General features: G+C 71.6%; 1 protein-coding gene across 2 annotated transcripts; it reads left to right on the forward strand.

The window, feature by feature from the left end:
* LOC114816935 (cytochrome c oxidase assembly factor 5) lies at positions 1–25,935 on the forward strand. 2 transcript variants are annotated; one of them, XR_003764747.2, is made up of 4 exons: positions 1–168; positions 4,400–4,483; positions 25,400–25,584; positions 25,781–25,935. XR_003764747.2 is itself a non-coding variant. In XM_029079689.2 (3 exons), exons 1-3 carry the CDS (start codon positions 67–69, stop codon positions 6,230–6,232), a joined length of 228 nt encoding a protein of 75 aa, XP_028935522.1. In that variant the 5' UTR covers positions 7–66; the 3' UTR covers positions 6,233–6,442. The 2 variants fall into 2 exon arrangements, 1 of the variants encoding a protein (XP_028935522.1); XM_029079689.2 differs by lacking the exons at positions 25,400–25,584; positions 25,781–25,935 and adding an exon at positions 6,191–6,442 and having other exon boundaries at positions 7–168.
* Positions 25,936–25,942: the final 7 nt, after the last annotated feature.

Genomic DNA, 25,942 nt, shown 5'->3' on the forward strand with positions numbered 1-25,942 from the left:
AAGCGGCCGCGGCACTTCCGGCGCCGAAGCCCCGCCCCCCGGCGCCGAGCCGCCCGCGGGACCGCGATGCCGCGCTATTACGAGGACAAGCCGGAGGAGGAGGGCGCCTGCGCGGGGGTCCGGGAGGACCTGGGCCTCTGCCTGCTGCAGTCCGACTGCGTGCTCAAGGTACCGCCGGGGCGCGCGGGCGCGCGCTCGCCCGGCAACGCCTCCCCACGGCGACGCGCGCGGCTCGGCCGCGCCCCTCCGGGGACGCTCTCGATTGGCTCCGCCCCCCGCGTGACGCGCCCTCCGGGCCCCGCCCCCTTCAACTCACTCCCCGCTGACGCGCTCGCTTGGCCCCGCCCCTCCGCACGACGCGCCTCCACGGCCACGCCCCTTCCGGGTGACGGGTGCCTCTGACCACGCCCTTTTCCCCACCCCCATCGTGGCCTCCGGGCCACGCCCGCACACGACACTGCGTGTGACCACGCCCTTTCTGGTGACGCGACCGCGAGGCCACGCCCCTCCCCACCCCTCGATGGCGCGCCCTTCGGGCCCCGTCCCCTTTCCAGCCCCCCGACGCGACCCTTCATTTGACCCCGCCCCCTCCGCGAGGCGCACGTCGATGACCACGCCCCCTTTCCCGCCCACCGTCTGTCGTGTGCCTCTGACCACGCCCCTTTCACACTCGACGACCCGCCCCACAAGCCCCGCCCCTTTCCCCGCGACCCTGCATATGGCCCCGCCCCTCGGACGGCGCGCTCGTTTGGCCACGCCCCCCGTCCGACGCGTTCCCATGGCGACGCAGCCCGTCCGATGACGTCATCGCCTTGCCCCCCCCCGGCCTTTCGGATGACGCGTTCGCTTGGCCACGCCCCCTACCCGCACCCTCTTGCCGACGCGCCCTCCGGGCCCCGCCCCTCCCGCCAACCGGCACGTGGCCCCGCCCCTTCGGGTGACGCGCTCGCTTGACCACGCCCCATCCTCTCGCCGGCGCGCTTTCCCGGCCCCGCCCCTCCGCATGACCACGCCCCTCGGGTGACGCACTCGTGTGGCCACGCCCATCCACGTGACGCGCTGCCACGGCCCCGCCCCTCCCGCTGTCACTCTCGCTAGGCCCCGCCCCCCATCTGAACGACGCGCATGCGCGGCCCCGCCCCCTCCCCCACCCTCTCGATGACGCCCCCTCCCGGCCCCCCTCGCGTCCCATCATCTGGCGACGCGACGCGTTTCCATGGCAACGCTCCCTCCCGATGACGTCACCGCCCCGCCCCCCTCCTGCTCACGCAAATCGCCGCCCTCCCCCACTCTGTATTCATTCATTCATTCATTCCTTCGTTCAGTCGTCTCGATTGAGCGCTCACTAGGTACAGAGCACTGTGCTAAGCGCTCGGGGGGAATCCCCCGCTTCCTTTGTCATCATGATGATTGTTGTTATTCTTATTATCCTTATTATCATCATCATCAGTGATGGTTAGGCGCTTACTACGGGGCAGGAGCTGTTGTAAACCCCCGGAGCAGACTTGAGTTCAACGGGAGAAGGCAGGCCCCGCCCCCGATTTATTATTGCTTTTACGGTACCCGCTGAACGCCCACTGTGTGCTGGGCGCTGTGCTACTCATTCGTTCATTCGGTGGTATTCGTTAATCATCGCAATGTCGGTCTTTGTTAAGCGCTTCCTTGAGAAGAGAGGAGAGAGCCCGGGCTTGGGAGTCAGGGGTCACGGGTTCGAACGCCGGCTCGGCCCCGCGTCGGCTGGGCGACCGTGGGCGAGTCACTTCACTCCTCTGGGCCTCAGTGACCTCGTCTGTCAAATGGGGATGGAGCCCGGGAGCCCCACGCGGGACGACCCGATTCCCCCGCGTCTCCCCCCGGCGCCTAGAACGGTGCTCGAGACACAGTAGGCGCTTAAATACCAACATTAGGGGCAGAGCGCCGTTCCGAGCGCCGGGGGAGACGCGGGGTCATCGGGTCGTCCCGCGTGGGGCTCCCGGGCTTCATCCCCATTTGACAGATGAGGTCACTGAGGCCCAGAGAAGCGAGTGATAGCAATGTTGGTATTGGTTAAGCGCTCACTATGTGCAGAGCACTGTTCTAAGCGCGGTTTTACTACACGTATGAAGCCTTTAACTCAGACTGCAAGCCTCTTGGGCAGCGATTGTGACTGCCTCAGAGTTTGGGAGGATGCCACGGTATCTTACTCCAACGTTTACTGTTCTCGCGAACAGGAAAGTACGACATCTATTAAAATGTCACTGAAAACTATTAGTATGTTTCTAAGTATAACAGTCAACATCCCGAAGTGAACCACGTTATGAGAGGGGACGGGGTCCAGATAAGGATATTTGGGGGGGGGGGGGGGAGAAGAATTCAGATCTGTGAGTTCACCTTGCATTACAAAGGTGCGTCGATGGACTTTTCTTTATAAAAATGCTTCTCCATTGGGAGCCAATAATCTCGGCGATAATAATGATAAAAAAAAACGGTGGCATTTATTAAGCGCTTACTCCGCGCAAGGCACCGTACTGAGCCCCGGGGTGCCATACGGGCGAATCGGGTTGGACGTACCTCTTGTCCCACGTGGGGCGCGGTGTCAGTCCCCATTTTACAGATGAGTTTACTCTCCCGACCGCTGGGTACAGCGCTCCGCGCCCAGGACCGCGGAAACACGGACCGGCCGACCCGACTCGGGGCCGGCTCCCAACCTTGGCGACGTGAACTCCCCTGGAGTGAGTCCTCCTCCCTCCCTCCCTCCCCTCCCCTCCTACCTCATCCCTCCCTTCTGCTCTCGTAAGCCGGTCAAACGGCAGGGACCGTCTCTGTCCGCTGCCGACTCGTCCGTTCCAGGCGCTCAGCACGGCGCTCCGCACATGGTAAGCGCTCGAGAGATGCCACCGAATGGGGGGGGGGGGGGGCGAGAGGCGGGGTCATCGGGTGGTCCCCCGTGAGGCTCCCGGCCTTCATCCCCATTTTGCAGGTGAGGTCACCGAGGCCCAGAGAAGGGAAGCGACTCGCCCACGGTCACCCAGCCGGGATTCGAACCCGTGGCCCCGGACACCCAAGCCCGGGCTCTTGCCACCGAGCCACGCCGCTTTATCGAGCGCTTACTGTGTGCAGAGCGCTGCACTGAGCGTTTGGAGAGTACAATGGGGCAGTGACAGAGAGCCACCGGCCCCGCCCGCTCAGTCCAAGCGCTGGGGGGGAGATGATCTTTCATTCATTCGATAGTATTTATTGAGCGCTTACTATGTGCGGAGCACTGTGCTGAGCGCTTCGAGCGGACAAATGGGCAATTCGTAGTGTCTAAGTGCTTCCTCTGGGCCAGGCACTGTACCAAGCGCCGGCGTGGACGATAATAGTAATGATAATAATGATATTGATGATCACTAGGTGCCGGGCACCGGCCCGGATAGAGACCGATCGGGTCGGACCCAGTCCCCGTCCCACACGGGGTTCACACCCTCCGTCCCCATCTTGTTTTTACAGAGGAGGAAACCGAGGCCCGGCGAAGCGACCTGCCCGAGGTCGCGCGGCCGACCGGCGGCGGAGCCGGGGGGGATCCGAACCCGGGCCGCTGCTCCGCGCTCGAAATCGGGCGGGAGCCGGGGGGGGGCGACGGAGGCAGGAAGCACGGAGATCGGGAGGGAGGGACGGAGGGAGGGCGGGCGCGCGGAGAACACAAATCCGCGGCATCTGGGCAACCGGGCACCGCGCGAACGAAGCCTCGCGAATCCCGGCTCCGCCACCCGTCGGCTGGGTGACCCCGGGCGAGTCACTTCCCTCCTCTGGGCCTCGGCTCCCTCACCCGTCCAACGGCGATGAAGCCCGGGAGCCTCCCGCGGGACCACCCGATGACCCCCGCGTCTCCCCCAGCGCTGAGAACGGCGCTCGGCGCAGAGGAAGCGCTTAAATTCCGACGTCGTTATCGTTATTAGAGATACTCGGCACCTTCCCGGACCCCCCCCCCCCCCCCCCCCCCCCGGGGGCCGGACGCCCACACCGTGGTCGGAAAGCCTTCCGCCACCCCCGGCTCGGGAACTTTCGGCGGGCGAGTCGATAAATTCCGTGTCGGGGCCACCCCCCGCCCGGAGCGCCGTGCTGCTTAAGAACCCTCTGGGACGGAGTAAAAATAAAAGCGGGTTCTAAAGAACGCGAGGTGGGGCGTTCTCGTCCGCCGGGGCGAGGTCTCCTGCGGTCGCCGGGCGTTTGGGTTCGACCCCCCGCTTCCCTCTCGGCCCTACGGGCCTCCGGTTCGTTCGTATTCGTCGAGCGCTCGGTGTTTACCGAGCGGACGGCAGAACGGCCGTCCGTCCGTCCGTCCGTCTCCCGAGCGGGGGACGCTAAAGTGACGCCGCCCGGAGCGGTGGCCCCGTTTCTCTCCGGGCGCCTGACCCCCGTGTGCTCTTCCGCGTCACAGGAAGGGAAGAGCCCCCGGCAGTGCCTGAAGGAAGGAAACTGCAAGGCCCTGAAAGTGTCGTTTTTCGAGTGTAAGAGATCGATGGTGAGTAGCCGGAGACTCCCGCCGCCGGGAAGCGGCCCATCGACCCCGCCGCGCGGCACGCCGGGCCGGGCCTCGGGGAGGGTGCGATGGGCGGCCGCGTTCCCGCCGCCCCTCCGGCTTCTGGGACGGAGGCGCTCCCCGAGGGACGGGGGGAGGGGCCTTTGGCGTCTCCCGCGCTGTCCCGAGCGCTCATCGGCATATGGCCCGCGCCCGCCATCGAACGCTCGATAAACGCCATCGAGGAGAAAGGCGAGCCTAATAAGATGATAATAACGGGACTTGTTCCGCGCCCGCCACGCGCCGTTCCGAGCGCCGGGGTCGAGCCGGGCGAATCCCCGTCCCACGTGGGGCCCGCGCTCTTATCCCCCTCGTGCGGACGAGGTGACCGAGGCCCGGAGAGGTGCGGGGCCTCGGCCCGGGTCGCGCGGCAGACGCGTGGCGGGGCCGGGATTGGAACCCAGGCCCCCCCGGCCCCCCGAGGAACCGTGGCGGGGGCCGGACGCCGCCAGATAGCCAACGGGTCTCCCGCGGGACGCCCGGGCTAAGCGGGAGGGAGGACGGGTTTCGAATTCCCATTTTGCAGAGGAGGAGACCGAGGCCCAGCGAGGCAAAGGGACGCGCCCGAGGTCACGGAGCAGGCGAGCGGCAGACTCGCCTGGACTCCGAGCTCCCCGCTTTTAGCTCTCTGCGGGCGGGGAACGCGTCCGTTTGCCGTTCGAGCGTTGCCCCGCCCCGGCCCGCGGAGCGCTCGGTACGGCGCGCTAAACGCTCAGCGCTAGACTGCGTTTGGGCTGTAGCGGACCGCTCCCTTTTTCTCCTTCTCCCCCTCGGCCCCGTAATAACGTCGGTATTGGTCTTCGTTCCCTCATTCGGTAGCATTCATTGAGCGCTTACTACGTGCAGAGCACTGGACTAAGCGCCGGGGGAGAGACGGGGTCGTCGGGTTGTCCACGTGAGGCTCCCGGCCAATCCCCGAGTTCCAGACGAGGTCACCGAGGCCCAGAGAAGCGAAGCGACTCGCCCACGGTCCCCCCAGGTGACGGGTGGCATTCGAACCCGTGACCTCTGCCTCCCGGGCTCTTGCCACTGAGCCACGCCGCTTCTCGGCTAGGTCGGGGCACCTGTTGAGCGCTTACTGGGCGCAGAGCGCCGTTCTAAGCGCCGGGGGGGACGACGGGGGGGCACGAGGCGAGCGGGTCGTCCCACGCGGGGCTCCCCGGGCCTCATCCCCATTTGACGGATGAGGGACCCGAGGCACAGGGCAGCGAAGCGACTCGCCCCGGGGCCCCGCACCGGGCTAGCGGCGGAGCCGGCATCGGAACCCGTGACCTCTGACTCGGAGAGCTTCTCCCGGGCCACGCGGGCGAGCGATCGGTCACTCGGGCCGTTTGCCGAGCGCTTGGGGGGGGAGGATCCGACGGAGTCGGCGGGGCCGGGCGCTGCCCCGGGGGAGCCTGAGGTCCAAGAGGCGAAACGGAGAGGAGGCGCTCCGTAAGTACGATCGAATGACCCCCGAGGTAGATTGGCCGGCTCCCGCGGGACTCGGGCTCCCGCCCGGAACTCACCGACTTCTCCCCGTCCGTCTCCGTGACATCCCGCTGTCCCCGACCGGCAGCCGGTCGCCCGGCCCTCTCCCGAGCGCTCAGTACGGCGCCCGGCACGCGGCGGGCGCCGGGCGAATCCCAGCGGCCGCCCTTCCGTTTGCAGCTGGACGCCAGATCCAGGTTCCGAGGGAGAAAGGGATATTGACGCCCTTTCTCCCCGGCGAGAACGGCGGGCGGGAATTCCGCGGGGCCGCTCCCGGGAAGGCCGAGGCCGCCGGGGACCCTCTCCCGCCGAGAAGACGGGGATTCCGCGTCCCGGAGGATCCCGACGGAGGCGTCCCGCCTGAAGCCGTCGACGGGGAAAGCCGACGTCTCCCAACGCGTGGGTCGGGCGCAATAAACGGGTCTTCCTGAATCTGGGAAAGGTTTGGACTCTCTATCCCGACGCCAGAGGAAAAGAGGGGAGAAAGCGGAGACGGGGAGACGGGCGAGGCGGCAGCCGGGGGGGACCTCGGTGTTCGGTAAGCGCCTACCACGCGCCTGGCACGTACCGAGCGCCGGGGCGGTGGCGAGCGGATCGGGGTGGACACGGTCCCCGTCCCCGTTTTACAGACGAGGCCCAGAGGGGCGACGCGGCTCGCCCGAGGTGGCCCCGCAGACAGGCGGGGGAGCCGGGATTCGAACCCGGATCCCCGGCTCCACCCGCCGGGCCACGGGGAGGAGAGGCCACAGAGCGGGAGACGGAGAGGGAAAAGAGAAGCAGCGTGGCTCAGCGGAGGGGGCACGGGCTTTGGGGTCAGAGGTCGTGGGTTCGAATCCCCGCTCGGCCCCCCCCGTCAGCTGGGTGACGGCGGGCAAGTCACTGACCTTCTCGGTGCCTCAGTTCCCTCATCTGTAAAATGGGGGTGAAGACCGTGAGCCCCACGTGGGACCACCCGACTCCCCCGCGTCTCCCCCGGCGCTTAGAACGGTGCTCGGCACATAGGAAGCGCTTAACAGATACCGGCGGCGGCGGCGTCATCAGAAAGGATCGGGCGACAGACCGAGAAAGACTCGATAAGATCATCAATCCTTTAAATTGATGATCGCTTATTTATTATCAATGACTTAGTCTGCCCCCCCCCCCCCCCCCGACCGTAAGCTAATTCTGTCGTATCGAACGCCGCCGAGCGCTTACTGCACACAGTGAGCGCTCAATAAATACCGGGCGAGTTGGGGGGGGGGGGGGAGCGGAAAGAGCACAGGCCGAGGAGTCAGAAGGACCCGGGTTCTAATCCCCACCCTGGCACCTGTCCGCTGGGTGACCTGGGGTAAGTCACCTCACTTCTCTGGGTCTCAGTTCCCTCATCTGCAAAATGGGGATTCCTAATCCCTATGCTCCCTCCCCCTTTAATCGTATTTTTACGCGTGCTTCCTATGTAATAAGCACTGTACTGCTACGATTAATAATCACGTTGGTATTTAGGCGCTTCGTCTGCGCAGAGCACCGTTCTAAGCGCTGGGGGAGACGCAGGGTCATCAGGTCCGATGGCTCCTACTCCGTTCCGGTCCTCCTTGACCTCTCTGCCGCCTTTGACACCGTCGACCGTCCCCTCCTCCTCCATACCTCATCTCGCCTCGGCTTCACGGACTCCGTCCTCTCCCGGTTCTCCTCTCGCCTCTCCGGCCGGTCATTCTCGGTCTCCTTCGCCGGCGCCTCCTCCCCCTCCCGTCCTTTCACCGTCGGAGTTCCTCGAGGGTCAGTTCTCGGCCCTCTTCCGTTCTCCGTTTACACTCGATCCCTCGGCGAACTCATCCGCTCTCACGGCTTCGACTACCATCTCCACGCGGACGACACGCGGATCTCCATCTCCGCCCCCGTCCTCTCCCCCTCCCTTCGGGCTCGCGTCTCCTCCCGCCTCCGGGACGTCTCCGCCCGGACGTCGGCCCGCCGCCTAAAACCCGACGTGAGCGAGACCGAGCTCCTCATCTTCCCTCCCGAACCCGGTCCCCTCCCGGACTTGCCTATCGCCGTGGACGGCGCGACCGTCCTTCCCGTCTCTCGGGCCCGCGATCTCGGCGTCGTCCTCGACTCGTCCCTCTCGTTCGCCCCACGCGTCCTATCCGTCACCGAGACCCGCCGGTTTCACCTCTACGGTATCGCCGAGATCCGCCCCCTCCTCTCCACCCGGACGGCTACCTCACCGTCACGGGCTCCCGTCACGTCCCGGCTAGACTACCGTGTCGGCCTCCTCTCCGGCCTCCCTTCCTCCTCTCTCGCCCCGCTCCGGTCTATCCTTCCCTCCGCCGCCCGGCTCATCTTCCCGCAGAGACGACCCGGGCCCGTCACTCCCCTTCTTAAACACCTCCGGCGGTCGCCCGTCGGCCTCCGCTCCGAACGGAAACGCCTCACCCTGGGCTTCGGGGCTCTCCGTCACCTCGCCCCTTCCTACCTCTCCTCCCTCCCCTCTCTCCGCCGCCCGCCCCGCACGCTCCGCTCCTCCGCCGCCCGCCCCCTCGCCGTCCCCCGGTCTCGCCCGTCCCGCCGTCGACCCCCGGCCCGCCCTCCCTCCTCGCCTCCGCCGGACCGATTCTCTTTCCCTCTTCGAAACCCTACTTAAAACTCACCTCCTCCGAGGGGCGTTCCCCGACCGAGCTCCTCTTCCCCCTCTACTCCCTCTGCCACCCCCCCTTCACCTCTCCGCAGCTAAAAACCCTCTTTTTCCCCTTTTCCCTCCGCTCCTCCACCTCTCCCTTCCCCTCCCCACGGCGCCGTACTCGTCCGCTCGACCGTATATATTTCCGTCACCCTGTTTGTTTTGTTAATGAATCGTACGTCGCCTCGATTCTATTTAGTCGCCATCGTCTTTACGAGACGTTCTTCCCCCCGACTCTATCGCCATCGTTCTCGTCCGTCCGTCTCCCCCGATCGGAGCGTGAGCCCGTCAGACGGCGGGGACCGTCTCTATCTGTTGCCGACTTGTTCATCCCGAGCGTTTAGTACGGCGCTCCGCACACGGTAAGCGCTCAGTAAATACTATTGAATGAATGAATGAAAGGTCGTCCCCCGTGAGGCTCACGGTTAATCCCCATTTTACAGATGAGGGAACCGAGGCCCGGAGAAGCGAAGTGACTCGCCCACAGTCGCCCAGCTGCCAAGCGGCGCAGCCCGGATTCGAACCCGGGACCGCTGACTCCCAAGCCCGGGCTCCTTTCCATTGAGCCACGCCGCTAATAATGACGCCGCCGGTATCGGTTCCTAAGAAGAGCTGCGTTCAAAGCGCTCCTGGTGCCGCTTAGCACGGTGCCTGGCGCCCAGTAAGGGCGTAACGGAGCCCGTCGTCCGTATCGGAGCAGCGTGGCGCAGCGGAAAGAACCCGGGCTCGGGGGTCGGGGGTTCGAATCCCGGCCCCTCCACCCATCTGCTGCGTGACTCTGGGCCAGTCGCTTTGTTTCTCTGGGCCTCAGTGACCCCGTCTGTAAAATGGGGATGAAGACTGAGCCCCACGGGGGAACCACCTCATTCCCTCGTATCCGCCCGGCGCCCAGAACGGGGCTCGGCGCCCAGCAAGCGCCTCACAAATACCTCCGTCGTCGTCATCGTTGTTGTTATCTTGCGAGATGCAGCGCGGCTCAGTGGAGAGAGGCCGGGCTTGGGAGTCGGGGGTCACGGGTTCGAATCCCCGCCCCGCCGCCCGTCAGCTGGGTGACCGTGGGCGAGTCGGCTCGCCTTCTCTGGGCCTCGGTGACCTCACCTGCGAGACGGGGATGAAGACCGGGAGCCCCACGCGGGGCCGCCCGATGACCTCGTGTCGACCCGCGGCGTTTAGGACGGCGCTCCGCGCCGAGTCAGCGCTTAACCGATGCCGACCGTGGCTCGGTGGCGAGAGCCCGGGCTGGGGAGTCAGAGGTCACGGGTTCGAATCCCCGCTCCGCCGCCCGTCAGCTGGGTGACCGTGGGCGAGTCACTTCACTGGGCCTCAGTCCCCCCGGCGCTCAGAACAGCGCTCTGCGCGTCGTAGGCGCTCCACCAACACCAACCCTATCATCATCACCAACCTTATGGACTAATACCGATATTACGATCATCAGCGGGGCCTCACCGAGACGGTCTGTCATTACGGCGGCCTCGTGCCTTCCAAGCGCTCGGCGCGCGGCGGGCGCCCAATAAATAGCGGGGGGGGGGGGGGGGGGGGGGGATGAACGAATGGAGGAGCGAGCGAGCGAGCGAGCGAGCGAACGAACGAGGCCTCGCGCCGGGGAGGGCGGCCGCGCATGCGCGGCGGCGCGCGGGAGGGCGGGGCGGCCCCGGCACGTGGGCGGGCGCGTGGGCGGGTCCCAGACGGAGCGGCGCCGGGGGGGGGGGGGGGGGGGGGGGGGGGGGGAGGGGCGCGCGCCCGGCGGCCAATGGGAGGGCGGGGGGAGGGGCGGGGCCCGGGGCGAGCGGCGCCGCGGCCGCCCTTCGCCGTTCCCGGCCGTTCCCGGCGGTTCCCGGCGGTTCCCGGCCGTTCCCGGCCGTTCCCGGCCGTTCCCGGCCGCGGCAGGTAGCGGGGGCGGGCGGGCGCGCGCGCGGGGGGGTGGGGAGGGGTTGCCATGGAGACGGGGCGGGGTCCGGGCCCGCGGGCCGAGACGGGCAGAGCTGCGGCCCCGGGGGGAGGGGAGGCGCCGGTCCCGCCGCTGCTCCCGCAGGGCCTCCCGCAGGGCCTCCCTCAGGCTGAGCTCTGCGGAAGGAAGCCGGGCCTTCCCGTTGCTGCTCCTTCCCCTTCCTCCTCCTCCTCCATCACCCCCCCCCCCCCACCGTCTCCTTCGCCGCCCCCTCTTTCGCCCTGCTCCGTCTCCTCCATCTTCTCCTCCGCCTCCTCCCTCTGTCCGTCTCCTCGTCCGTCCCCTGCATGTCCTTCGCCGTCGCCTCTTTGGCCCCGCTCCATCCCCTCCACCCCCCCTCCCTTTCCTTCGCCGCCCCCTCCGTCGCTCTTCTCCGTCTTCTGCATCTCCTCTCCCTCCGCCTTCTCCATCTCCGTCTCCTCGGCCTCCTCCGTCTCCTCCCCCGGTCTCCACCTCCGCCGCTTCCTCCTCCGTCCCTTCCACCCCCTCCGCCACCTCCTCCGTCTCCTCCCCCGTTCTCCGTCTTTCCCTCCGCCACCTCCTCTTCCACCCTCTCCCCCATCTCCCCCGTTTCCTCCATCCCTTCCTTCTCCACCTCCTCCTCCATCTCTTCCGCCCCTTTCCCCATCACCTCCGTTTCTTCCCCCGGTCTCCCCACTTCCTCCTCCGTCTCTTCCACCCGCTTCGCCATCTCTTCCACAACTTTCCCCATCTCCTTCTCCACCTCCTCCTCCTCCTCCATCTCTTCCACCTCCTCCGTTTCCTCCCCCAGTCTCCACCTCTTCCTCCACCACCTTCTCTCCCGCCCCTCTCCCCCATCTCCTCCGTCTCCTCCTCCACCACCTCCTCTCCCGCCCCTCTCCCCCATCTCCTCCGTCTCCTCCTCCACCTCTTCCTCCACCACCTTCTCTTCCGCCCTTCTCCCCCATCTCCTCCATTTCCTCCATCCCTTCCGCCCCCTTCCCCGTCTCCTCCTTTTCCTCCCCCATCTCCACCTCTTGCTCCTCCATCTCTCCCGCCCCTCTCCCCCATCTCCCCCATCTCCTCCATCTCCTCCTCCTCCACCTTCTCTTCCACCCCTCTCCCCCATCTCCTCCTCCATCTCCTCCTCCACCACCTCCTCTTCCACCCTCTCCCCCATCTCCTCCATCTCCTCCTCCATCTCCTCCTCCACCACCTCCTCTTCCACCCTCTCCCCCATCTCCTCCAATTCCTCCCTCTCTTCCTCCACCACCTCCTCTCCCGTCCCTTCCGCCCCCTTCCCCGTCTCCTCCGTTTCCTCCCCCGGTCTCCCCCACCTCCATCTCTTCCACCCCCTTCCCCATCTCCTCCACCGCCTCCTCCTCCGTCCCCTCCGCCCCTTCCCCATCTCCTCCGTTTCCTCCCCCAGTCTCCACCGCTTCCTCCCCCGTCCCTTCCGCCCCTCTCCCCCGTCTCCCCCGTCTCTTCCGCCCCGTTCCCCATCTCCTTCTCCGCCTCCTCCGTCCCCCCCCCCGTCGCCCCCTCCGCCGCCCGCTTTTCCCGCCCCTCCGTTTCGCGCCCCGCCGGCCCCTCCCGGTCGCCGGGCCCGCGGAGGTTTCGCGTCCGCCCCGCCCGCGGCTTCTCGCGGGGCCCCGGGGGGGGGCGGCGAAAGGCGAGAGGTCCGCCCCGGACCTCGGGGGGGGGGGGGGTGACGACACCGCCCCGGGGCCGTCGGTCGCCCCGCCCCGCTTCCTTCCCCTCGGCCGTCGGGCCGCCCGTCGGGGCGCGCGCGCCGAGCGCTCGGGAGGAACGGCGCGGCCGCGGCGACCCGCCCTGCCCGCGGCGGGCCGGCCGTCTGGACGGGGGGAGGGGGACGACGGACGGCGAAAGAGGCGGGGGGACGTCGATGAGAGTAAGTGGCGTCGGGGATGGAGACGCACGTCGTCGGGTCCCCTCCCTCTGCCGGATTTTGAAGGTTCTGGATCTGGGACCCCGCCGCCCTCCGTGCCCGCCGCGGTCGGCGGCATTTATCCGGCGCCCCCGCGCCCCGGAGAGGGCGGTGAGCCGGTCGGTTCCGTCGAGGCGCCCGAGGTGGGGGAAGGAGGGGAGGCTCTTCGCGCGCGCGCGCTCCCGTTTGCCGAGCGCTCACTGCGGAAGGGCCCGCGTCCCGATCCCGCCCGCCGGGCGGCCGCGGGCGAGTCGTCTCTCCTCTCCGGGCCCCGGTCACCCCGTCTGTAAAATGGGGCCGGGGGCCGGGGGCCGGGGCCCGCGTCCGCCCCGGCGGCTAGCGCGGCGCCCGGCGCGGAGCGAGGGCCTGATGAATGCCACGGTTATCGTCGTCGATCGATTTCCCCGTCCACGGCGAGCCGGGCCCGACGGGCCCCCGGGGGGGTCGGGTCTCGGGGGGACCGGAGCCCGCGGGAGAGATCCGGGCCGTGCGGCAGAGTCGGGATCGACGGCGGGGGAAGGAAGAGACGGGGGACGGTCCGGCCGGGGCCGGGGGGACGGCCGTTCCCGATTCTTCTCCGGTCGCCGCGTCCCTCGCGCCTCGCACGGAAAACCCTCCGCCGGCCGCTCGGCCGGCGGCTCCCGGGCCGGAGGACCCCGTTTCTCACCCCGCCCCGGCCCCCTCGCGCGACCTCGGCCGGGTCACCTCTCCGCGGTCCGGCCTCCCCGTCCCTCTCGCGCCGAGGGCTCCGCGGGGGACCGCGTCCCGACGCCCTCGCGGCCCGCGGAGAGCGCCGAGGAGAAAGCCCCGTCGCCGGAACGACGATTCGGCGGGGCGGGGAGGGGACCCCGCCCCCCCGTCCCCCACCGTCCCCCACCGGGACGGGGGCCGAAACCGGGGGGGGGGGGGGGGGGAGGCGGCGGCCGGGGCCGAAGCGGGGCGGGGATCTGGAACGGCGCCACGGGATACGGTTTTCTGAAAACCCGCAGGAGCCCCGTTGGCCCCGCCGCTCGCGGTTTGATGAGACGAGGCCCGATTCCCTCCCCTCGCTCCGGGGGCGGTCTCGGTCTCGGGCCGGCGGGTCGGGTATTCGCGTGACGATCTGACGGAGGGCGTTGAGAGAATTATTTCTCACCCCGTTCGTTAACGGGGCGTGCGTCCCCTCGATGGCCGTTCATCCCGATGATGTCTCTGCGTCACGGGGCGGGGATCGAATCGGACGCCCCGGGCGCTCGGCACGGTGCCCTGCGCACGGCGAGCGCTCGGATACCGTTGAAGGAGTGACGGCGACGACGATCCGTGGAGCGCTCACCGGGCGCCGGGGTGGGTCCGGGCAAATGGGGGCCGGGCCCGTGGGGCGCCCGCTCCGCGCAGAGCGCTCCGCCGATCGCCGGGAACGACAGCACGGGTCCGGCAGCCGCGTTCCCGGCCCCCGACGAGCCGGCCGTCTAGCGTCGGCGACGCGGACGGAGAGCGCGTCGTTTAAAATCGGATCGGTCGGCGCTCCCGGGCCGGGCGCCGACCGGCCCGGGCGCCCGGGAGAGTACGCCGTAAGGGAGTTAGCCGTGGCGCGGCCTCGCCGGCCGGGGGAGGGACGTCCTCGACGTTCCCGCGGCCGGCGGTGGCGTGGGCCGCTTCGCTGGGTGGTGAAAACGGCGCCGGGGAGCCTCCGTTTCTCCCGGAGATGGATCCCCCGGAGTCGCCACGGGCGCCCGGGGCATCCCGGGAGGGGACCGGGAGGCGGCGCGACGGCTCGGGGCCCGTCGTCCCGCTTCTCTGCGGGGGGCCGAGCCCGGGTTCCCGGGGAACGGAGCTCCGGGGGCGGTGTTTCGCGAGCGCTGGCCGCGTGCGGGGCGCGGAGGGGAGGAGGAGCGCCCGGGGAAGGCCTCTTGGAGGAGGTGTCATTTGCAGTCAGGCTCCGGAGAAGAATTAAGAGTCCTCGTGCGTGTCACGTGCCGCCCGGGCGCTAAAACCCTCTACCGGGACAGTGAGCGCTCAATAAATTCCATCGAGCGAATAATCGGGGCCCGCGTGGGACGGGCATCGAATCCAGCGCCACGTGGATGCGGCGGAGGACGCGGGGAGGCCGTCCCCCCCGGATTCCTTCGGCGACGGGGAACGGGGCCGTTCCCGGGGGCCGACGACGGTCGCCGCGACGGCGTCCGTCCGGCGCCCGCCCTGTGCCGAGCGCCGGGGCGCGTCCGTTCGGCGCGGACGGGGCGGGACGCCGCCCCCCGTCGTACGGACGGGGGCGCCGAGACGCGGAGGAGCGGATTTCCGTGTTTCCCCGCGTCCGCGTGTTTCGGCGCCCGGATCCTCTCTGGATCTTTGTGGGTCTCGCCCGTGGGAGGCGGGGCAAGGGCACGACGCCGTCGGGTCAGGACGGGCGGGCGTCTCCCCTGGGACCCTCCGGAGAGCGGAGTCGGGGGACGGCGCGTCGGCCCCCCGGCCCCGCGCCCTCCCTCCGCGGCCCCGGTGGGACCCGGAGCCTTTTTTAGGAAGGTAATCGGGGCCAGGCCGACTATCGGGGCCGACCGCGGTCACGGCGATCTGGGTCGCGCTTCGGCGTCACGCTCGCGGACGGAGGACCTCGGGGGGGATTTGGAGAGGGGACCGGGGACCGGGGAGGGGCGGGCCGGCGGGCCGCGCTTCCCTCGAGCCCCCCGCGAGCTCACGGTCTAGAGGGGGAGAGGTTCCGGATACGGACGCGAGCGCCGTGGGGCCGGAAGGGGGGGCGGCGAAGAAGGGGAGCGGGAGAAGAGGGCGCGGTCGGGGAAGGCCGCCCGGAGGAGACGGGCCTCGGAGGCTCGGAAGCGGGGGACAGTCGTCGTCCCGGGGGTCTGAGGAGGGACGGCGGCCCGGGCCGGGGGCGAGACGGAGAATCGCGGCGTCCGTTGAGCGCGCGCCGGGCGCCGGGGTGGATCCGGGCCCGCGTGGGGGCTCCCCGTTTTCCAGATGAGGAGACCGAGGCCCGAGGTCACCAGATGCTCCCCCGCCCTCCGCCGTCGCCTTAGGGTTTCCGGGAAGCCTCCCCGGTACCGATAATACTAAGGCTGGTACCCGTTAAGCGCTCACTGACGACGATGGCGGCGGAATTCGAGCGCCGGCTACGCGCAGAGCGCTGTTCTAAGCGCCGGGGTAGATACGGGGAATCGGGTCGTCCCGTGCGAGGCTCACGGTCTCAATCCCCGTTTTCCAGATGAGGTCACCGAGGCCCAGAGGAGCGAAGCGACTCGCCTACGGTCACCCGGCCGCCGGGGTTCGGACCCACGACCTCCGACTCCCGAGCCCGGGCCCTTTCCACTGAGCCGCGCCGCTTCTCTCCAGCGGCTCCGGTGCGGGGCGCCGTTCTAAGCGCCGGGGGAGACGCGGGGTCGTCGGGTCGTCCCGCGCGGGGCTCCCGGTCCTCGTCCCCGTTTTCCAGATGAGGTCACCGAGGCCCGGGGGAGTGAAGCGCCTCGCCCACGGTCACGCGGCCGTCGACGCCCCCGGAACGCGGGTCTTCCCCCCCCCCCGTGCGGCCCCGGGGCGCTTCCGCCCGGAGCCGCGGTTCCTTCGTCCCCCTCCCCCTGCGAGCCCGGCGCGGGCCGGGCCCCGCGTCCGCGCGGCCCTCGCGTGGTCTCCCCCGGCCGCCCGGCACGGCGAGCGCCCGACGAACGCGGCCGACGGATTCCTCCCGTTGGCGGCCGGCGGAGGGCGATCCGCCGCCCTTCCGCGCCGCGGGAGCGCGGCCCGCCGTCCCCGGGGGCCCGCGGGTCGGGCCCGGGGGTTCGCCGGCGGGGGCGGCCGGTGGGCCGGCGGCGAGCCGCGAGCGCCCGCCCTCCGCGGGACGCCGGCCCGGTCGAGCGGCCCCGGGCCGGACTCCCCCGCCTCCGTTTCCCTTTTTTTTAGGACGACCGCTCCGGATTTTACCGGGTCGCGCCGGGTCCCGGTTTCCCTACGGGGCGGCTCGCGCCGTCCCCCCCCCCCCCCCCCCCCCCGTTGGGATGGCGTCCTTGCCGTCGGTCTCGACCGGCGGCCTGATTTTCTCTTTCTGCGGGTCTCCGTCAACCCCAGTGGATTCCATTTCAACCTCACCCGTGTCCCATTTAGCGGCCCCCGTGGGGGCCCCGTCCTAGAAAGACCCGGGCCGCCGTCGGGACCCCGCGGCGGCGTTTTCGGGCGGCTCCGTTCCTCCGGTCGCCGCGTCCCAGATTCGGGGGTATCTGCCGAGCGCTCCCTCCGCGCGGGGCACCGTGCCGGGCGCTCGGGACGGACGATTCGGCGACGGGCGCGCGGTCTAACGGGAGCGGATCCCGCCCTCCGGTCTCCGTGCCGGCCCCTTCCCGGCTCTCATTTTGGAATCGGCCCCCTCCCCGCCAGAGCGTCGCGTCCGGGGGGGACGGGTCGCGGTCGGGCAGGCCGCGGCGCGGCCGAGGCGGCGCCTCCCCCGCTCCTCCGGAGAGAATTTCCCACGTGGGACGCCATCTCCGGCCTCCTCCGGGGCCCTCCGAGAAACGTCGCCGGCGGAGAAGCGGAACCCGGCGGCTATTTCGCGTCCCGCGCCTCGGTCGCCTCGTCTGTAAAACGGGGATACGGGCCGGGAGCCCCACGTGGGGCGGGGACCGACCCGCCTGGATCCGCCCCGGCGCCGGGTACGAGGCCCGGCGCCGAGCGAGCGCTCCCCGGGTACCGCTCTCGCCGACGGAGGGCGTGCCGACGGAGGGCGGCGGTGACCGACGGGGACGCGCCCGACCGGGACCCGAGGCGGGCGGCCGTTTTCCTCTTTCCATCCAAGCCCCCCGTGGGGAAACCGGAGCTCTTTCGGCGTGGCGTTTAGGCGCCCACCGCGCGCCCGGGTCGCCGGGGACGAACCGGGGCGGACCCGGGCCCCGTCCCCCGAGGGCTCCCCGACCCCGTCCCCGTTTTCCAGAGGAGGCGACCGAGGCCCACGCTGCCGCTTCCCCGAAGGCCCCGGTGGGAGAAGGGCTCCGCCGTCCCCCCCCCCCCCGCGCCCCACCGCGTAGTTCTGATTCCATCTCTCGCGCGAGCGAGGCGTCCGGGGCGTCGCCGAGAAGCGGCGCGCGGCCTCCTCGCCCGCTCGGTCTCCCCCGTTAGCCGGAGCGCCCGACGGATCCGGGGACCGGCGGCCTCTCCGTCCCCCCCCCCCCCCGCGCGGTTTCCGGCCCGGGAGGGGAACCCCGACGGGGACCGGGCGGTTTCCGGCCCTCTCGTCGTCAGGCAGGAGGAGGCCGGGTTCGCACAACGCCGCGTCGCTTCTCCCGCCCACCCCGCGCGTTCGGCCCGGCGGTCGGACGCGTTCGGCCCGGGGGCGGGACGCCGTTCCGGGAAAAACTCCCCGGACCGACGGGAGACGCCCCCTCCCTCCCGGTCTTCCCCCAGATACGCCGGGATCTGGGGCGGGGGGGGGACGACGACGACGTCCGTCCAGATTCTAGAGAGGACGCTCCTTCCTCGGAGAGTTGAAGAGGAAGGCCTCTGGCCGGCACGTGATTTCTCTTCCTCTCTGCTTCTCTTGCGTCACTTTTCGGTTTCGAGAGGGCGAGTTCCCCTCGGGCCCGTCGCGGTCCCTCCCTCCCGTCGCCTGGGTTTCGACGGCCCGCGGGTCGGGCGGACCGCCGTCTGATCCGTCCCGGCGTCCGGCGGAGGACGCGGGACGCGATCCGAATCCAGATGCGGGTCTGCCGCGTCCCCCGTCCCCCCCCCCCCCCCGAGATCCCCATCCGGGCCAACGCGCGACACGGGCGGAGGGAGCCGCGGAGGAGGCTCGACGCCTCGAAACCTTTCCCCGAGCGAGACGGGCGGGGGGGCCGGGCTCGCCTCCGTTCTGCGGATCCGTCCCGGAGTCCGTCGATCCCGTTGCCACCGACGTCCGGCCCGTCTCCCCCCGCTAGACCGCGAGCCCGTCGTCGGGCGGGCATCGTCTCTCTCTCTCTGCGGCCGAACCGTAGTCGCCCCGCGCGCGGTAAATACGGACGAGCGGCTGAACCGGCCGGGCCCGGAGACCGTCTCACGCAGTCGAGCGGGATCCGCCTTCCAGGCCCGGGAGGAGGCACCGTGCGCTTCTCGGCGGCAGTTTCCCCGCGAGGCCGTCGGGGAACGCGTCGGTTTGATGGTTCTCTCGTCCCCTCCCGAGCGCTCGGTACGGTCTCGGCCGCACGGTCGGCGCGCGGGGGATCCCGCCGGGCTGCCGACCCCCCCCCCTCTTTGGGAGAACGGTCCCTCTTCCCAACGGAGGCTCCCGCGGGCGGATTTCCAGCGGGTCCCCCGCGACGGCCGGCACTCTCCCGTCTCCCGGGGCGCGCGGCCGCCCGGCGACGCCGCGCCCGGCGGGCGGCGGGACCCGGCTTCTGATCCCCGGCCCCGCGAGCCCCCTGGCTTCCCCGGGCCTCGGCTCCCTCGTCGGCGCCTGACGGATCCCGGCGTCATTCCCGTTGTTACCGCCCGTGGGACCCGTCGGGTTTTTCCCGGGTTCGGACCTCCGCCGGGAGGGAAACGTCCGACGAGCTCCCTCTCCCACCGGGGATTTCCGACCTCGACCGGCGTCGGAGGGAGAGACCCCCGCGGGGCTCCCGGCTCCGGGCGGGGTTTGCGAGCGTCGGTCGATCGAGGCCTGCGTCGCGCCCTCTTCGCGGAGCGCCGCGCCCCCCCCGGGAGAGTCCGACGAACCGGAGTCGGCGCGTTCCCCGCCGACGGTGCCGACTCCTCTCCCGATCGTCCCGGCGAACCTCGGTGCCGGCGGGGCGGCGACGCTGACGCCCCCGCCCCCCCCCGGGAAGTCGACCTCACGACCTCCCGTCTCCCGGACCCGTGCCCGTCTCCGTTTGACACGGGAGCTTATCGTCGACGGGCGTTTTTAGGACGGCCTTGGTTCGCACGCGCTAAATTCTAATCCGTCGAGAGGGCGGGGACGCCGGTCCGGTCCCGTGAGGTCCGGGATGACACCCGCACGCGGTGTCAGATCTAAACTGGGGAAGGGGACTGGGGGCCTCACGTGGGACGACCCCGTGACCCTCCATCTACCCCAGCGCTCAGAACGGTGCTCCGCCCGTAGCGAGCGCTTAAATACCGACGTCGTCGTCGTCCCCTGCAGCGGAAACGACGCTCTCGGGGGACGCATCCCTCGTCTAATCCGTCGAGAGGCTTCCGGTCGGTTCTTAAGACGGCGGCGCTGTTACCTGCCGCCTGCCTCGGGGCGCGTCGCCGGACCTCCCCGAGCCTCGGTTCCCGCGTCCGTAAGACGGGGATGCGACGCCCGTTCCGCCGCCTCTTTGGAACGCCCGCCCCACGTGGGATCCGACTATTTTGCGTCCGATCCGCCGCTCGGCCCGGATCCGGGCGGGGAGCGAGATGATCATCGTGATGCCGCGTTGACAACCCCGCGGAAGGTCCGAGGGAGGCCAGAGGCCCGCCGGGAAGCCGAGCGGAATCCCGCGGGAATGTGATTCCAGGTCCCCCCCCCCCCCCCGCCCCCCATCTTAGGAATCGGAGCGTCGGCTTTCCCGGGAAGGCGCCGAAGGCGTTCCGGTTCCTTCCCCGAATCGTCCGACGGGCGTCTTCTGAATCTCTTCTTCTCCCGCTGCCCTCCGGGGATCGGTTCCCCCGGCAGCCTGTCGGAAGAGGCGGTTTTCCGGCCCTCTCTGCCCCCCCCCCCCCAGGCCCTCGAAACGCCGCTCCCGCGGGGCCGCCTCTTAGGGAGCGTGGGGAAAGGGGTCCTGCCGCCGTGGAAATCGGGCCCGGCCTCCCGTCGGCCCCCGTCGGGAAGCGGCCCGTCTTTTTCGGTGGGAAGATGGCCGGCGGGAGGGCGGGAGGGCGGGAGGCCGGTCCCCCGGGCTCGGGGAACGCTACCCTCCCGACGGGAGAGGGCGGAGACGACGACGACGATCGCGATGTCGGTATCTGTCAAGCGCTCACTACGCGCGGGGCACCGTTCTGAGCGCCGGGGTGGACGCGGGGGAATCGGGTCGTCGCCCGTGGGGCTCACGGTCTTCACCCCCGTTTTACGGACGAGGCGACCGGGGCCCGGAGAAGCGGGGCGACTCGCCCACGGTCCCGCGGCTGCCGCGTGGCGGAGCCGGGATTCGAACCCGCGAGCTCCGCCTCCGAAGCCCGGGCTCCTGCCGCCGCGCCGCGCCGCTTCTCTACGGAGGCGGAGGAGAGGAAGGGGCTCCCTCCGTTCGGCCCCGTCGCCGGGAGGGGAACGGGCTCCCGCGGCCCCGAAGGGCCCGGACGCTTCCGTGCCGTCCGGCGGGACCGACGGGGCGGCGCGGCCCGGCGGTCGGGGCCCCGGCCGGCGGGGGGGCCCGGGTTCTGATCCCGCCTCCGCCGCCCGGCCCCGGAGGAGCCGCCGGGCCCCTCTCCGCCTCGGTTCCCTCGTCCGTGAACCGGGGGGCCGGGGGGGACCGGGACCGCCCCGCCGCTCGGTACGGCGCCCGGCACGCGGTGGGCGCCTCCGCGACGGGATTCGCCGGGCGCTCCCTCTTCCGAGCGCTCGGGAGAAGGGAGGGGGCCGATCCCCTGGACCCGCGGCGTCTACCGGGCGCGCGCGGAGCGCCGCGCGGAGATCGGCGGACACGTCGGCCGCCCGCAACGGGCCTCCGGCCGCCGGGCCGATCCGTCGGTGGCGCTCGCGGGGCGCCGGCCGCGTCCGGAGCGCCGTCCCCGGCGCTTGGGCTCAACCCGGCCGACGCGGGGCTCGCCGTCTGAACGCGAGGTCTCTCGTCCCCGCGGCAGAGGGGAGGGGACCGAGGCGCGGAGAGGTGGGGCGACCCGCCCGCGGTCGCCCGGCTCCCGGGCGGCGGAGCCGGGATAGGAGGGGCGGGGCGGGGAGGGCGTCCCGGACGAGGCGCGATCGCCCCCTCTCCTCGTTTAAGCCCGAGAGAAGCACGGCCTTCCAGACGCGAGGGGGGAGGGGGCTGCCGTCGGGCGGGGAAAAAACCGAAACTCAGAAAACGGGTCAGTCGCCCGCCAGGGATTTCCCCCCCCCCCCCCCCCCCGCCCGTCTTCCGGCAGAGCGGAAGCGGGCCGCCCCCCGACCCAGAAGGGCGGACTCTCCCCGCCGCGGGAGGGAGGGAGGGAGGGCGACGGGAGAGACGGAGACGGAGGGAGGGACCCGCGGCCCTCGCGCCGCCCCGCGTCCGCTCTGAGCCGGCGGGGATGAGTCGGCGGCCCGGCCCCCGCGGCCGGGGGCCTCTCCTCGGCCAAGGGGACGTCGTCGCGCGGAGCTCGGAGGAGGAGACGGTGAGCCGGAACGTCCCGCGCCGGGAATGGGAGCCCCGCGCCCCCCGCCCGGGAGCCCACGCCTCACCGGGGAGGGAGGGGGCGCCCCGCGTCCATCCCCGTCCGGCCGGGTCGGGACGGGGACGTCGCGTCCCGCTCCCGGCTCCCGGGAGAACCCGGCCGGTCCTCCGGGGGCCCGAGGGGTCCCTTCCCGGCAGCGGCGTCCCCCTCCTCTTCCTTCCCCGAAAATTCCCGCCGGCGGGTCGGGGAGCGCGGCGACGTCGACCCGGCGACGTCGACCCGGGCCCCGCCGAGCGCTCCACGCCCGGGAGCGATGGCCGCCGGCTCTCCTACGGGGGGCGGGGGCCTCGCCGCGTTGGACGGAGGAGCGGGGGAGCGGCGAGAGTAAGGACGATCATCACAGTGGCGGCCTTCAAGCGCTTACGACGTGCCGAGCGCCGTTCCGAGCGCCGGGGGAGACACGGGGTCCTCGGGCGGCCCCACGTGAGGCTCCCGGTCAGCCCCCACTTCCCGGATGAGGTCACCGAGGCCCGGAGAAGCGAAGCGACCCGCCCACGGTGCCACGGCTGACAGGCGGCGGAGCCGGGAGTCGAACCCGTGACCTCTGGCTCCCTCCACCGAGCCTCGCCGCTTCCCCTAAGGGGGAGGCAGGCGGGGCGGCCCGCGCGTCGCCGGGAACGGAGGGCGGGCGACGCGGAGACCCGTCGTCGCTCCGCGGGAGCGATCCCGGATCCGGCCGTCCCGTCCCACCCTCGGCGGGCCGCCGTTCGGCCTCGCCCTTCCCCTCGGCCCGCGGCCGCTCTCTCGTTTCCCCTTCTGGACCGTCGGACGCGGTCGTGGATTCGGAGCTCCCGCGGAACGCCGCCCGAGGTCCTTTCGAGGTCCGGGGGGGGTTTCCTCCGGCCCCGTGCCCTCCCGGACGGCGCGTTCGGGTTCTCCGGGGCGTCGCCATTTTCGATTCGCCGGCCCCCCCCCCCCCGGGGGCCGGGCACCGGGTCGGCCGCGATCCCCGTCCCTCCCGCCCCCCCCCCCCCCGTCTCGTAGCCGAGGGGACCGGGGTCCCCTCATCTGTCAGATGGGGATTGAGACCGTGAGCCCCACGGGGGACGACCCGATGACCCCGGATCTCCGCCGGCGCTCAGGACGGTGCCCTGCACGTAGCGAGCGCCTGACGAATGCCGACATCACCGTCAGCGCCAACCTTCTCGCCGCCGGCCCCTCGCCCGCGTCCCGCCCCCGACCCCCGAGGCGATTCCCCGCCGTCCCGTCGACCGTTCCGGCGGAGGCACGTCCGGACCGGGAGCCCGTCCTTTGAGCTGAGAGATGGTCACGGGCGGGGAGCTCGGGGCCGTCGCGTGCCACCGCATCGTCCCGAGCGCTCGGCGCGCTGCCCCGCACGGAGTTACTGACGATAACGATAACGTCGGTATTGGTTGCGCGCTCGCCGCGGGCCGGGCACCGTTCTGAGCGCCGGGGGAGATGCCGGTTGTCCCGCGTGAGGCTCCCGGTCTCCGTCCCCATTTTCCAGACGAGGTCGCCGAGGCGCGGAGAGGTCAAGTGACTCGCCCACGGTCCCCCGGCTGACGGGTGGCGGAGCGGGGATTCGAACCCACGACCCCTGGCTCCCGAGCCCGGGCTCTTTCCGCCGCGCCGCGCCGCTCGGCGCGGCGAGCCCGAGGGGCGGCTCGTCGTCCGGGCGGCCCCGGGGTCGGCCACGTCACCTCCGCGCGCCTCGGTTCCCTCATCCGGAAAACGGGGATGGGGAGGTGGGATTCTCGGCCCGCGGCGAGGCGGTCTTCGAGCGACTAGAGACGGGCGGGCGCCCGACGGAGCCCGACGAGAAACGGCGAGAGCGCCGGACGCGAAAACGGGTTACCGGCGGCGGCTTCCGCTTCGAGGGAGGAGATCCGTGCGGCCGAGCGTACTCCGGGCGCTTGAAAAATACCGTCAGAGAGGAAAAACGGACGGGGGAAGCGGCGAGGCCGGGCGGGGAGGAACGTTAAGGCCGGGGAGCCCGCGGTCTGGAGAGGGAGCCGCCCGTTCCCGGGGGTTCCCCGGGCCCCCGGCGAGCTCTCGAGAGGTCGGGGCGCGGGCCGAAGGGATGGGACGGCGTCAGATGTCAGGCGTCTCCGGGCGGGACGGCCCCGGGGAGCCGGGGGAGTCCCGCGCCGGGCGCGCCGGGCCGCCGTGGTCTCCTCTCCCTTCGGAGGGTATCCGTCCGGCGCCCGCCCCGGGGGTCGAGGGGCCGGGCGCGGGCCCTGTCCCGCCCGAGGTCCGCCCCTCCCGGCGGAGGGAGGGGGCGCGGGTCCCCGTCGTACGGCCGAGGCCCGGGGAGGCCGAGGCAGGCGAAGACGTCCCCGGGCGGCCGGGGGCCGCGGACGTCCGGCGCCCCCGTTCGCCCCCGAGGACGCCGCCGTGCCCCTCGCCCGGAGACAGAGTCCCCGGTCGGGAGGCCGGCTGCGGGCGGGGGGGGGGGGTCTCGGACCGAGCCCGGCGACGGTCTCCTCGGGGGGCGGCGGGCGGGGGAGGCGTCTCCGCTCCGGGGAAAGAGCGCCGGCCCGGGAGTCGGGGCCCGGCTCCCCGGGCCTCGGTTCCCTCCGCTGCCGGACGGGGGTCCGATCCCCGCTCTCCCTCGCGCTCGGACCGGGAGCCCCGCGGAGGGCCCCATCCCCTCGTACCCCGGGTTTTAAGACCGGGCCCGGCGGGGGCGCTCGGCCGACACGGCCGTTCCCCGCGACCGCCGCCGCCGAAGGAACCCGTCTCCCCGTCCGCGTTCCCCGTTACGGTCGTGTCGGCGGGTTGAGCGCCCGCCGTGTGCGGGGCCCCGTCCCGAACGCTTGGGAGAGGACCGCGGGTCGCCCCGACGGACGCGTTCCCCGCCCACGGGGAGCCGACGGCCCAGCGGGAGAGACGGACGTCGGGAGGGCCGACGGTGACGAGGGTTTCGGTTCAGCGCCCGGAGCGCGGGCAGGGGAGGGTGGAAGGGAATTCGGGGCGGGGGGATGAGGAGACGGGGCCATCCCGGGCGCCGCGGGAGAGGCGGAGGGGAGGGCGGCGGCGGGGAAGACCCCTCGGAGGAGGCGGGCCTCCCTCCCTGCCCTCCGCGACTCGGCCGCGTCGGCCTCCGGGCGCCCCGGTCCCCTCCGCGGCGTGAGCGTCTTCTCGGACTCAAGCGTTCCCCCCGACGGGCGCCCGGGACGGCCCCCGGCCCCGTAGCGAGCGCTTAACGAGTGCCACGGGGATGAGGGCGACTCTCCTCCGGGCCTCAGTTCCCTCCTCCGGAAACCGCGGGGTGGGACCGTATCCGTCCCGAACGATCCGGATCCACCCCGGCGCCGAGAAGGGGGCTCGGCGGACGGGCGGGCGCTCGACGAGTATCCTGTCGATGGCCGCGCCGTGAGGGAGCGCCCGGTTCAGTCCCCCGCGCGGAGCGGGCGCCCGATAAACCGACGGACGTCCCGTCGGTCCGGGGAACGTCTCGGGGCGTCCGGGCGGCCCCCCCGCCGCCCCGGAGGTCGGCCCGCCCTCGGAGAGGGCCCGCCCTCCCGGATGAGGCACCGGGGCGCCCCCCTTGGCGGCGGGGGGCCGGCCGGCCGCCGCGTCGGTCCCGACGGCCGGACTCTGTTCCCCCGTCCTCAGGTGCCGCGGAGTCGACCGTCCCCTGAGGAGACGCGGCGTCCGGCCTCGGTCCCCGGCGGCCGGCCCTAGGCGGGGAGACGTCGGCCGGCCTCGGCGGGGTCACCGCGGACCGTCCCCATCGCGACCGGGCCCGCCGCCGGGCCGGATCGTCCCCTCCGGGCGCTTGGCAGGGCGCCCCGCACACGGTGAGCGCTGGAGAAATCCCGTGGGACGCCCGCGCCAGAGGGTTTCCCCTTTTAAGAGAGGGGCGCGTCTCGCCGCCCGCGTCGACGCGTTCCTTCCGGGCGCCGGGGCGGTCGAGGCCTCCCCCGGCGGAGGGGGCCCGGCGGATCTCCCCCCGCGGACCGTCTCCCTTCCACCGCTTCCGTCCGTCTCTCTTAGGGCGGCCCCTCCCGACGGCGCCGACCCGGGAGGGAGAGACGAGGCGGGAAGCGGGATTTCGGCCGGGCCGTCCCCGGCTTCCCGGGAGGGGAGCGGTCGGCCCGGAGGGAGACGCCGGGCGTATGCCCCGCCGCCGGCCCCCGCCGGCGCCGGCTCTCCCGG

This window comes from Ornithorhynchus anatinus, chromosome 15, assembly GCF_004115215.2.
Source record: "Ornithorhynchus anatinus isolate Pmale09 chromosome 15, mOrnAna1.pri.v4, whole genome shotgun sequence".
Taxonomy (NCBI): Eukaryota; Metazoa; Chordata; class Mammalia; order Monotremata; family Ornithorhynchidae; genus Ornithorhynchus; species Ornithorhynchus anatinus.

Bases quoted from the DNA above. Each gene is read 5' to 3' on its own strand.
- LOC114816935 (XM_029079689.2), top strand. From the start codon at position 67: ATGCCGCGCTATTACGAGGACAAGCCGGAGGAGGAGGGCGCCTGCGCG. The intron at 169-4,399 runs GTACCGCCGGGG...TCCGCGTCACAG, and splicing joins AGTCCGACTGCGTGCTCAAG to GAAGGGAAGAGCCCCCGGCA. The intron at 4,484-6,190 runs GTGAGTAGCCGG...TTCCGTTTGCAG, and splicing joins TCGAGTGTAAGAGATCGATG to CTGGACGCCAGATCCAGGTT.